This window comes from Bolinopsis microptera, chromosome 13, assembly GCF_026151205.1.
Source record: "Bolinopsis microptera isolate Bmic1 chromosome 13, MBARI_Bmic_1.0, whole genome shotgun sequence".
Lineage (NCBI taxonomy): Eukaryota > Metazoa > Ctenophora > Tentaculata > Lobata > Bolinopsidae > Bolinopsis > Bolinopsis microptera.
This window is the reverse complement of record NC_087084.1, coordinates 5,831,692-5,845,042: the sequence shown is the minus strand read 5'-3', so window position 1 is coordinate 5,845,042 and position 13,351 is coordinate 5,831,692. Positions and strand designations below refer to the sequence as shown.

Sequence of the window (13,351 nt, the reverse complement as noted above, 5' to 3'; positions counted from 1 at the left end):
AAACCGTTGCATAAGCTAGATAAAATGATTGCTACTGATGAGCTAGATAAAATGATTGCTACTGATGAGATAAAATGATTGCTACTGATGAAGATAAAATGATTGCTACTGTTCATTAGACTCTATAATGATGACAGGTAGTATCTTCTGTGTGTTGCTGAGATCCAGTTTCCATGGTACATATCGCCTGTTATTGAAGTAGGTGGAAGAAGGATAATCGATAATATTGTCCCCACTTACTAGAGGAATTTTATTTTAGAAGACGAACTGATGGTATCGAAAGGAAAAAGTGGATGTTGTAAAAAACAAAGGTAGTGAATATAATATATGAATATAACAAACAAAATGTATATATAACAGGTCGAAATATAATGCTTAGATGACGATATATCGTACATAATTAAATAGAAAAGAGCATAGTAATGATAAATAGTGTGTTGTCGTAGCCATTGTCATTCAACAAGGTCCTGATAGAGATAAGAGAGGAGTGCTAAGGAGGAACTTGAGTAGAGCGTGAGGGGGGATGCGGTTAACATCTGCTAGGCGTGGCGAGAAGCCAAGGTGGCGTAGACGCTGAAACTTAAGTGCTGGGCAATAAACTAGTATGTGTGAGTTGTCCTGCCGTCCAGAGAGGCAGTATGAGCACGTGGGATTAATTGTGTTATCAAGCTTTTGCAAGAAGGCTCGAAGTGGTGCTCGATTATCAAGAAAAGCGGTGAGAATGCGAGAGTTCCGCCTGTTAAGAGATTTGAAGAATGAAACATGTTGGGGTAAGGAGTAGTGAGCTAGCAGAGAGTGGAGAGTATTAGAAGTAGCTACGGCTGACCAGTCAGTGGCTCTGGTGGTGTAGCTATTATCACGCAGTGTAGACTTGAAAAGGGTTGTAGGAAGAGGGACTGCTTTCAAGAAGCTGCAAGTGGTCCATTCTTTGGCAAGAGTATCAGCCAGTTCATTTCCTTGTATTCCCGCATGTCCTCTTATCCATGTAAGGAAAACAGAGGAGCATTCGGCGGTGAGAATATCTAACTCTCTTCTAGTGTCGATGCAAAGCCGACTAGACGATGCTTCAGCAGAGAGGGCATGAACTGACGATAGTGAGTCGGTAAAAATAGCTATCGATGCGTTGAGACATGACAGGGAGCGAAGAAATATGCATGCTTCCCTTATGGCCATCATTTCTGCTTGATACACAGTGTTGCGGTCGTCCAGTCTCCATTTAAATGTTGCTAAGGGGTCATTGTTATACATGGAGTACACCACGAGTGCTGATCCTGTTTTGTTGTTAAGGCGGGATCCATCAGTAAAGCAGCAGAAGTGGTATTGATCAGTTACCGACTTGTGTGAGGAGATGAGTGCGTTCATTAGTTCTTCGTTTGCCAGATTGGTTATGAACATTGGAGTCTTGAATCTTTCTGGGCGGGTGATGTCCCAGTGTTCCATACTGGGTGTAAGACAGTTGGAGTAGTTGGCTGAGTGTGGCAGGAATTTCGTCCTGGTGTTATTGACTAGGTTGAACCTGTTGTGACCATGCAGGCGGAAAAGGGTCGAGCTAGCAGACTTGTTGATCTCGCTATGGAGTGGCAGAATACCTGTGGTAACTTCCATGCTTCTTCTGGAAGTATATTTCGGGCAGTGGACGATTGTGCGGCAGGCCAGGGACTGCACTTTAGACAGTTTAGCAATGATATGAGATTTAGGGTTAAGGCCCCAAACATGACATCCGTATGTCACTGCAGGTAGTACAACTGACTTGTAGATCCACTGTGCGGTATTTTTAGAATAACCCCAGTTTTTCCCAATAGTTCTTCTAGTTGCAAGTAGGGTCCAGGTTGCTTTATGTATGACGTGTTCTACATGTTTTTTCCAGTTGAGTTTTTGATCCAGTATCAGTCCTAAGTAGCGAACGTCAGTGGAGTAGTTGATAGGATGGTCATCTATCAGTATAGGGGTATCAATTACAAATTTCCTTTTCCAGGTGAAGAGTACTAAAGAAGTCTTATGCGGGGACAACTCCAAGTCATTAGCTTTACACCAGTCCTTGATGGTGTTGACTATGAGTTGCATCTGACTAATAAGTGCGTGAAGATTTTCACCAGTGACTGCAGTAACAAGGTCATCTGCAAAACCCTGCGTGAAGTCAGGCTTGTGGAGCGAAGTATTGAGGGACACGAGGAGGGAGTTGATGACGAGATTCCAGAGAAGGGGCGAAAGTACTCCTCCTTGAGGGGTTCCTTTTAGCATGTATTTGATGAGAGAAACACCCTTTAGAGAAAAAAGAACCTTACGATTCCCAAGGAGGTTGATAATCTATTTGATAAGATGGTTATCTATGCCTGATCTTTCCAGTGCAGCAATTATACTCTTGAATGAAATGGAGTCAAAGGCAGCCTTGATATCAACGAAGCATGTAAGGGCAAAATGACCTTTGGATAGAGCATCTTCAATGAACGAGACAACTTTATGAAGTGCTTCATCCGTGGATCTACCTTTTCTAAAACCCAGCTGATCATTACTCAGAGACTGATCGATGTTGAGTTCTTCGTTTAAGTACAATAACACAGTTTTCTCTAAAAGTTTAAGAAGACTAGAGCAGAGACTAATAGAACGTAAATTTTGGGCGAGGAAATGTTGTTATTTCCCCGGTTTAGGCAGAAAAATACCAGTTGAGGTGTGCCACAGGTAGGGGATAGTACCTAAGCGCAGGCTATCCTTAAAGAGGTCATAAAAATAAGTTTTAAGCTGAGGCCAGGAGAGGATAATTAAATTATTAGAGATATTATCTGGACCTGGTGCTTTCTTGTTGGTCAAGTAGGAGAAGGCTTTGTCGATCCTTTTCTTAGTGCAGATTAATGAAGCAAGTTCAGAAGGAGAAGGCTGATCGGATGTGGGAGATAGAGAAGAACAGTAGGCTATTTCTGAGGAGGACGTGAGTGCGGGGGTTACTTGTCATGGAATCTTTTTTTGTGATTTCAGTTAGTGTTTCTAAGGCAGTTTGTGTAAAGGTACCATCACCTTTTTTAAGGGATGCAAGGGTGGTTTTACCACGTTTAAGATGTTTGATGAGGTTAGCAAATTTGGAGCGTGAGGACGATGTGTTGGAACAGTGATCTTGCCAGCTACTATTTTTAGACTTTTTAATAAGCTTAACGTACTTGTTGTTGGATTTCTTATACGCCGAAAGATCAGTCAAAGCTCCTAAACGTCAATTTCCCAGTTAGATCCTTGTTATCTTTAACAACAGTATTTTGCATGACTACATGTTCTTGAAACTTTTCCTGCAATTCAAAATGACCTGCTTGCAAATTCTTTAAATCGTTGGCCAAAACCAAATTTTCGGTCTCTTTTTGTGTATATTTAATTAGCAGTAGACGATGTTGAAGTTGCAGAGACTTAATACGAGAGTTTTGTCTAATTACAGTAGACCTATGTGCCAGAGTATAGTTTTTATAAGGCCTCACAATCAGAGCCGAGTTACCAATACAAAGAGGTTGAGTAAGTTTAGCTACCTTAGGGGGGCTGATACATTGAATACCTGGGGACAGAGATCGTTTTTTCACAACCCTAGTTCTAAGAATAATACGATGAACATTTTGCCCTGGCCGGATTGGAACTGGATTAGAGACTAAGGCTTTCAAATCAAATGGAGTGTCACCAATAAATCGTCTGGATTCTTCAGACAGACATAATTGAAAGTTTTGACGTAGATGGTCCCAAATCAACTAAACATCCTTTCCTAAAATAGCTTGGCCGGTAATCAGTTCGCAAATGGAGGTGACATGAACAAGACTGAAATAAATCCAAGGCTCATTTTTTTTCGAACAACCTGAATATCCCCCGAACTTAACACCAGTTCTACGATTCGAACAAGCCTTTCTGCTGAAGTGGATCGACAATAAAGAATGCATGTGCAGATATGTAACTTCTGACGGTTTCAATAAACTTAGCTTGGAGTTAGGCTGAAAAAATCTACATAGTAGAAGCTCTTACGGGCAAAAAGACTTGTTTTCTGCTACGAGTTTAGAGACCTAACCGCTAATTAAACACAATAGTATGATGTCTAAGGATTGATAATATGTTAAGAAGTATAAATTTGGCCTTATTAGTCACGTGCTATACCAATGCGCGTTTTAAACTTTGACAGTCTATTACTCTAAGGCAAATAAAGTGATTATATTCATATTTTGTCAGCAATAAGATCACATAATTTTCTATTTGTTGTGAAAATATGAGCTAAAACCGACATAATCTCGCTGAGTTATAGCTGTTTGAAATTTATGATGAACGCGCGGGTGCCAATTGATAACAACTAAATGCTTTTGCGCGTAGTGCGCGTCGAAAATTTGGCAAAAACGCTTGCGGAGTGACAATATTCAAACTTCGATAAAGTATATGAAGTGGTTACTTCTCGGAAAGGAAAAATTTAGACAAACACGATGTGACTATTTTTGGGTTGATTTAATACAACTGCAAAAACTTATTCAAACTTCAAGCAAAAAAGTCAACATTTTTACCACTTTTTTTTTATTTTTACCTGCGCTAAAATAGAGGGATTTGTTTTATTTTTATACCATCTTGTGCGGCTGTCTTTTAGCTATCTTTATGCAAGTTTTGCCGACATGCCAACAAAATTAACTTGCCCAAATTATCAAAAAACATGGTTTTTTGGCCTATCTCTGGCCCCAAAATCGGTTTTTTGCGATTTTAACCGCGCTAACTCAGTCCAATCATCTTGAAACTACTTTTAATCGATTCTACGGTCAAAAATACGTCTAGTAAGGTGTATCTGGGGTCCCTAGCGTATCGAACAGACAATGCCCGTAAGAGCCTCTACTTTAGTTAGTTAACAAGTTCTGAGACCTTAACCAGAAACCCTTACTGGATGGGGCTTAACTTTGAAAGTAAAAGAGTTAGAGATTTCCGGTTTTTTGCAACATGTTCGTTTTGTAAAAGTAACGTTTCTCCCCAGGAGGAACATTTAAAACAACGTAAATTTGGAGTTATCTACAAATCTCCAGAAAAGTGTAATTTTAGGCCGATCAAAAGTTTGCAACTTTAACTTTGCAGATTCCTGTACTCTGATCGGCTGAATTGTGTCACGTGCTTGCTGCTTGAAGATTGGAATGCGCCACGCGTGCAAATCATGTTTAATGTCGCGCGCGAGGTCTAGCAGTCTGTTTAAATTAAACCACCTCTAGTACCACCACCAGCCAGTAACTTTTGCTGGGTACTTGTGAAACAAGCACGTCACGCAGTACGCGTATAAACATGGCTATGTGAACTGAATCACTCTACAGTCGATCTTCGAGATTGTTCAGGGCCACTGGCCAGCTAGAGAACGGGTTGAAAAAGTCACGTGACAGTCGAGTGTAGAGTGATTAATCATCATCCGGCCCTGAACGACTATTCGAAACCCTAATCCTCTATAAATCTGATCCCAACCCTAATCTTAACTTAATCCTTAATAAAAGCATATGCTGAAACCCTAACCCTAACCTTAAATTCGACTAATATAATATAACTTCCTTATACGGTCATATCTTAACGGGTGATACTCGTAGTCGTAGAATATGTGTTCCATGATCGAGTTCCATCGCGACGAGTCCAACTCGGCGCGCGTCCTGGTAGGTTGTAAACCTACAAGGTCATATTAAGTGATCGATATAGTTTTTCGCCCATATCTCGTCAAGGGGAGCATTTTTACCCTATGTCATGGGGGTGATCCGGAATCATGATAAGCGTCCGAAAATACATCGAATGAAGTTAGTTTTAACTGTCGGGGGCCCTTTTAGAACAATCTAGCTAGCTCGAAGACCGACTGTAGATGAGTGATTAAGCACGCTCGCAAATTATACTTTATTTAACATTTATGTGACTAACTTATATCCGTGCTTGGATTTTGATTTGCATGACCATTGACCAGCATATAATTATATGGAATTAATAATAGCACGTAAAACGTAATCTGATGTGTGCAGTTTTCAAAAGAAATCATGCGCATAAAACCAAACAATTTAGATAAATTGTATTTTTTGGGATCGTTTACTTTTAGTGTTTAGATAACAATGTGCAATGAAACACGAAAAATTGTTCATGAAATTTTCAAAAACCATAATTGAATTTACTTATTTAAAGAGTTCAAAAATCCGTAAACGAGAAAAATTCCCAAAATGCAAAAATAAATTGTTTTTTTTTGGGATCGTTTATTTTAAGTGGTTAGATTACATTTCTGATTTCCCTTTTATTGTTTAGATAACGATGTGTAATGAAACACGAAGAATTGTTCATAAAAATTTCAAAAAACATAATTTAATTTATTTGTTTAAGGAGTTCAAAAATCCCGTAAACGAGAAAAGTTCAATCTTTGAAACGTTATGCCGCTATGCACTTATTAGTATTGGGTCACGCTGATTTGTGAAGGAAGGACATTTGCATTGTCAATAAAATTCAACCTTCAGTTAGGTACATCGAAATAATGAGTATAACAAAATTTAAGCATATCAAAACCATGTTTAACTAAATTCAGTTACTGTTAGAACATTTGGAGCTGAAATCTCTCATAACTGTTTTATCGCTGCACTTACAATAATTTACATATAAAATCATATCATATTATGATCATCCTTTCTTTTCATTAAATGGCTCGACTATTATATGAAAGGTTATTGTCTTTTTGCTTGTTATTATCCAATTGTACAAACAAGAACTTTGTTTTTCCTTCTGTTGTTAAACCTTTGTGTCTTTCTGATCCTGAAGGTTTTTTGGTGCCAAAGAAATAGCAGTCAGCTCTTTAGGACTTAGAACTGTACCAACTTGTTCTGAGGCTGTCGTTCTTCTAGTAGGTCTTGGACTTCGGGCCCTGCCAACTGGTCCTGATGGCGTCGCTATAAGTGATGTTCTTGGTCCTTGAACATTGATAACTGTTCCCGGGGCTGGTGTTATAGAAGGTCTTGGACTTCGGGCCCTGCCGATTGGTCCTGATGGCGTCGTTATTGAATTCATCGGTACCCTACAAACCTGTCCTTTGGTTGAAGTTCTTGAAGTCCTTGGATTTGGAACCTTGCAAACTGATCCTGGCCTAGCAGAGGTGGCTGTTCCTGTTACCTGGCTCAGTCTAGACTCACGGTTGAATGATGCACCTGTCGATGTCACTTGTGTCTCCATTTCAACATCTTCCATCCTCCCACACAAAATCATAGTGCGTCGAATTAATGTGGCAAAGAATTCGGTAACAGTGTTGTCATATAGCAGGGGGTTGATGACTGAGTTGATGGGAAGTACTATCATTGCAAAGTAAACATACCAGCTTGTCGCATCGATTGCTTGTCTATTATGAAGAGCACTTATAATGATGAAGGGTACCCAACACAAAAAGTCTGTTATGATCATCAAAGTTACACGGTTTTGAATCCTTTGGTTCTTTTGAACAGCTTTCTGGTTTTTTGCCTGCCCTGATTTCGCTAAGGATTTCAGAGTATGGTTGTTGATGACACCATAGCACACAGCAATGATAACAAAGCAGAAGAAGTTGACTGCTAGCATGACCCATACAATAAGATTACCCCGAGAGTCAGTGAAGACCATGTCTTCTGCGGTGGTAGCTCGACTTCTTGTTGGATCGTCACTTCTGACAAAGTACTTGAACAAACAAACCCCATCATTTCCATAGAAATGAACCTTTCTCCTGCTTAACTCCCCATAGTTTTGAACATGGGTGAACATTCCATCTACTTTCTCTCCTATTTCCTTCCAAGTCAGGTCAGCTGAAATGTTTGAGGAACTGTAATATGCCCGAATAACTTTGACGTGCTTTTCTTTGTTGGGTAGACCAGTGAATAGTTTGTAGTTCACGTCATCATAGAAGACTCCTTGCACGAAGTAGTCCTCAAGAGATGGTGCTAGGGGTATTAGGGCTAAAGAAAGTGAAGCCACCAAAACGATAACCGCCACTGCAACAACTTTAGCAGTCCAAACTTTGTTGACGCTGGATGGAACAGCCATGGAGCCTAAAGTTATTCCAATCGCTCTTGAAATACTCAAAGCTGTCATGGAAAATAGAGACAGTTGAGATCCAAATGTGCTAATGATGCCCATTACTGAGCAAGCTGTCCCGGAGAGCCATTTCGCTTGATTCTTACAGAACTTTTCACCAAAGATGCTATCGTATATGGACAATACGACTAAGTAAATGCCTATCATTAGATCTCCCAAGGCTACGAGGCTTATGAGAGTTTTGCTGAGTAACATACTTCCAGTTTTTGCCCTTGTGATTGTTGACGCTGTTTTGACTACGGCAATGACGTTAAAAAGTATCGCTAATAGACCCGTAATCCAGCAGGTAACCTTAAGCATCCATCCCTCCAAAATCTTCTTTCCGCACTCAGAATTACATTCGTCCGATAAGTCCGAACAATCAAATATGCCATTACACTTTTGATCTAAAGATATTAACTGTGGATTTGTACCGTTTTCAGTGTTTTTGCAGAGCAGATGATTGGAACAGCTTTTCTCATCAGACATATCGCCACAGTCATTGACAAGATCACAAACCTTGCTGAACTCTATGCATCTGCTGTTGTCACATTCAAAATATTTATTCTGGTAGCCCAGGTCTGATTTGGTTACGAACGTCAAATGTGAATCCTTGGCTGTTTCCGCAAGAGTGTACACACGATCAGGATATTGACCTTGACAAGAGTCATGCTTGAGTGGCTCTTTTTTTAAAGGACATTTTGAGTCCGTTATACACAGTCCCATGCAACTGAGATAGACATAGTACTCACCAAACAAACTGTTGCAGGGAACTTTTGTGCTTGGCACGTTGAGCAAAGTTTTCACTCCGAAGACTTTCTTATATGGACCATGAACGAATTCTTTAATTTCACACTGTTTGTTTCGCCTATCCTTCACTGAGCATAGATCTCCTACATTGTCCTCAAACACTACCGACTTTTCAAAGGTAGGGGAATCTCTAGAAGTCTTACAGACATAATTTTCTGTGCCACAAGACTCAACGCCGTCACAGAGAAGGTCAAGTTTTACAAACGGTTGTTCGGCCCCAGGACATAGGAATACATTTTGACAAGAATGTTCACCAATCAGGGTTATAGTTTCCCAAAAATATTTATCGTATTCACAAAACTCAAGCTTTGATCCATTCAAGTGCTTCATGCTACCTTCATCCAGTCCATTTTTACAATCTTTTTTACCATCGTTTATCCATGACAAGGGAATCGATGTGCTTTTGTTGATGCCAAAACCCCGTTCACATTTAAAATGTTCAGCTGTGGTAAATTTGCAAATGTCAACGGATTCGTCACTTCCATCAGGACAATCATTAATCTCGTCACACAGTTTGTGCTTGTGGACCACACAAGACTCTGATGGTGAAAAGCAAATGTTTTCCATGTTACCATCACACAGCCCATGGTATTCATCGTTGTCTCGACGAGAACCATGATCACTATGATCATTCTCATGTTCCTCATCATGATCCTCCTCATTTTCCCCCTTATGATCCTCCTCATGTTCCTCGTCATGCTCATCATCATGCTCATCATCATGCTCCTCATGATCCACATGATAGCATACCATCGCTTTTGAAATACTTGTCAAAACTCCGCCAACTTCACAATAACCTCCGATCCGATTCGGATCATTACAATTTGTTTGATCTAAGAAACTCTTACAATAAGGATAAATTTCTTGGGCCACATCAAATGCAGCACATCTAGTGTAGTCCAAAATGGGGACCTCTACTTCTTCCTCTCTTATCTGCATCCGGTAGTATTGAATACAGGTTTGATGAGAAGTATTATCAGTTCTACAATCGGCCTCGTCCTCCTCATCACGGCATCCACTTTGACCATTGCATATCCAATGGACAGGTACATAGATTTCCTCTCCACTGACCCTCTCACAAGTTAAGCCGTAACTAAACCCTCCACATGTTGCTTCGTCCTCACAATTAGTTGCTGTATCGCATTTCCCATCGCATATGGAGTCTGCAACAATCTCAAAAGTTTCCGAATATTCCGAGCCAAGATGTTCATCATGTCCATGATCTTCGTTGTCCTGACTCAGGGATTCGAATATTCCTCCACCCTGCTCACTTTCAACAAAGTGACCTCCACAGATAGCATGATTGGTGTTCGTTAAAGGAGTGTTGAATCCACAAGCTTGATAGTGTCGTTCATCATTTTCACATAAAGCAGTAACGTTGGAGAGTGAATATTTTCCTGTGGCTTGGTCCCATGTGTCGAGATAACTTTCGTAATTCGTCTCAGAAAAGGGACATTTGTAAATCAGTTTTGATTGATGGCTTAAACAGACACTTTTGAGGAAGCCACCTACCGGTTCTATTTCACATTTTTGTTCTATCTTCTTTCTGAAGTCACGGCAGAAATTATTGCACGCACAGTGTTGGCGCGTATTTCCGCAAGTTTTCAGCTTTTCATTACAACAAGGGTGTTCACCGTCTGGATCACATTCCGCAGCAGTACCGTCGTGAAGTACGTGATTTTTACCACACTTCCTGTCATACCTCCATCGTTGGAAATCCCCTGGGTTTTAAACATTCTGGTGATGGATCCAATGAATTTTATTGCTCGTAAACAATCTCCCTTTCTGTTCAGTAGCTTGACCCTCTTTCCCTTAAGCCATACCGACGTTTAACGAGTCCGAATAACAATCTGATCTCATCTTTACACTTTCTAATACCAAACCCTTACTGTTGTCTGTTACCCTGACTGTTACCCAGTTTATTCAGCAGGAGAATTCATTTTGAGAATTCATTTTGAAAATGCAAGTAAAAGTCAGATTTATTTTTACCTATATTCGTAGCGCAGTGTAGCCAGATGTTGTTTTCATAATCGCAACCTTCATCGGTGTTAAGCTCCTGGCAATGAACACTATTGGACGTTTTCTGTGCACAACGCAGGATGGGAATTTCATTTTTTTCTAAGTATGATCTGAAGAATATGTTGTGTTATTATTCATATATTTTGGATCATCAGAGTGGAAATTGTTTGTACTATTGCACTCTTTGTTATCACAAATATTACTTTTAGTAATACATTAGTAATACTAAGAGTACTTGGAATTTTCTTCAATATAAATATTAAAAATAAACCAAAATTTACCTTGGAGTATAAACAATATTTTGAGGATTTGTACCCCACTGGCCGTACGTATACCCAAGCTTTGAACAAAAAAGATCCGCTGCATCATAATCAAAGTCCGGAGTACAGACTGTTCCATGTTTCCGTTCTCCGCTCTCAGCATCGACATAAGACACAAACAGAATACCTTTGTCGTCCCTCGCCACTATTTCTTTTGTTTCGATATCAAATTGGTAAAGTGAAGGCTCTGAAATGAACATATAGTGAACAGCTTTGATCTCATTGCTGCACAGGTCGAAATATGATTTTTATTTTGATAATTTTTTACAAAATAATTTTTGTATCAAATTCCTGTTTGTAATTGTATTGGTTTTCTGAAACATTTCAAATCCAATTTTCTTTTTTTAACTAGATTACTACCTGTTGGTGATTTAATTTAGGAAATAATTAAATCTTTAAATGTACACTGTACGGCCCAGGTCACTTTTACACAAACCTATGACGTTAACATTAATAAAACCGGACGATTTTATTAATCTTCCATCTTCTTCCACACAGCATCTGTACTTCCCAGAATCTGTTAAAGCTATAACATTGGGGAAAGTCAAGGTCCCCTTGTTGAATACTTGCCCATCGTAGGAGGAGTTGGTTGATGGATATCTTTCTTCCCTCTGCAATGGTGATATGTTGTTGTAACTTTATAATTAAATCTCGGCACTTCGGAATAAATATCGTCAGAACTTCGGAACAAAAAAGTTTATTTTTTGTGTGACAAAAGAAGAAATCCTTTCAAAAACCAATTTTTCACTCTCTTGCTGTTCTCTCGTGATCTTTTATAGATCAGACCCAGCAGAAAAATGCATACCTTGCACCAAAGCACTGCAACTTTTTTGTTAGACGAGTAGGTGCAGATGTTATTGTTAATGGACACTAATTCCTCACCAACAAACTTGTAGACGTTTATTGTTTCGTTGTAATCGATGATTTCTAGGATTGTTTACATTATTTGATTTTTAAAAAGGAAATACACTTTAGCAAATTAGTAACATATTATTTGTTCTGTTTGTAGATTAATCAAGTTTTTAAATCAATTGCATAAAAGGCAACTGAGAAGAAGTTTGATTTATTTGAGAGTGCAGAATGCAGATCACCAAAAATAATATAAATTTCCTTTACTATTGACTTATAGTAGAGTCAGATCAAATCTTTGTAAAAATATTCCATATAAGTAGAGATGAACATGGAGAATGCCTGTTTGTGTTGCCTTTATAAGGAGATCACTAACCTCTCACGTACACAGATGCAAAATTAGAGCGAATTGTGTCTTTACCCACGTACTCGGCGACACAGCTGTAACGATTCCCGTAGTGTTCTTCATATGACAATGATTCGATGACGAGGCTGCTTTTACCTGCATTAACTGTTACTGTAATCCCGCCACCATCACTGCCCGCTGAAAGCAGAAGCATGTTGCAGTGAACGGACACTTAACACGAATATCTAACATAAAATTGGTTGAACCAATAAAGGAGCCGTATTTATAACGTCAGGGCAGCGAATTGAGCAAAATAATAAATGATTAAAAGATCGTATTTTTATCGAATCTTAAACGGTGATAATCTGAAAGCAAGTAACGTAACACTAAGATTATAAAATGTATTTAAAAAACCTTGTACTAAACCTATTTGTTACAATTTGAAGACCGTGAATAATTGGGTAACCTAAACATGTGAGAAAGACATCCTCGTTAGGGCCGTTAATATGGGTTTAGTTTAGCAAGGGTACGGACGTACGTTGTACCTTTCAAGTTTCATTGGATTAGGATACCTTATCGGACCTAATTTGGACGGACATTACTTGAACGCTGGAGACCCTAGCGATTATTTTAATGTCCGTTCAAATAAAGTCCGTTCATTTAATGTCCGTCCAAGTTAAAGTCCGTTGAATTTGAAAATACCACACTAGGAACTCAATCTAGGCCCATCTCAGAAGTACTACAACGGAAGTGGGTTTGCTCTGAGCCAGGTAGCGACAGCTTCAAGACTCCAGGGGTCTGTTGCATTGATCTTTATTATTTTATGATTTCGTATATACTTTGGGAGTCCTGATATGCAGCTAGCAGGAGTTGCATTTTGTGGGCACGGCGATAAGACCTCCCTCTTAAAGTAGGAGGCCAGAAACTGTTGATCATAACAGAGAGAGAAAGACATAGGGTTAAAATGCTCCCCTGACGA

The 13,351-nt window shown here is 39.4% G+C and overlaps 2 protein-coding genes across 2 annotated transcripts in view; both read right to left on the bottom strand.

Moving 5' to 3' along the window:
* Positions 1–456: 456 nt before the first annotated feature.
* LOC134824732 (uncharacterized) lies at positions 457–2,241 on the bottom strand. Its single transcript, XM_063836707.1, has one exon. It carries the CDS (start codon positions 2,239–2,241, stop codon positions 457–459), a length of 1,785 nt encoding a protein of 594 aa, XP_063692777.1.
* A 3,994-nt stretch (positions 2,242–6,235) lies between these two features.
* LOC134824731 (uncharacterized) overlaps positions 6,236–13,351 on the bottom strand; it is a 45,379-nt gene continuing 38,263 nt past the window's right edge. Inside the window, exons 22-27 of the mRNA XM_063836705.1 lie at positions 12,403–12,570; positions 11,983–12,104; positions 11,614–11,788; positions 11,139–11,364; positions 10,828–10,967; positions 6,236–10,559 (exon numbers count right to left, since the gene is read on the bottom strand). Coding sequence (XP_063692775.1) covers positions 6,724–10,559; positions 10,828–10,967; positions 11,139–11,364; positions 11,614–11,788; positions 11,983–12,104; positions 12,403–12,570 — 4,667 coding nt within the window. The 3' untranslated portion in view covers positions 6,236–6,723. The remainder of the gene's footprint in view (positions 10,560–10,827; positions 10,968–11,138; positions 11,365–11,613; positions 11,789–11,982; positions 12,105–12,402; positions 12,571–13,351) is intronic.

Coding starts and splice junctions, on each gene's coding strand:
- LOC134824732 (XM_063836707.1), bottom strand. CDS start 2,241: ATGCTAAAAGGAACCCCTCAAGGAGGAGTACTTTCGCCCCTTCTCTGG.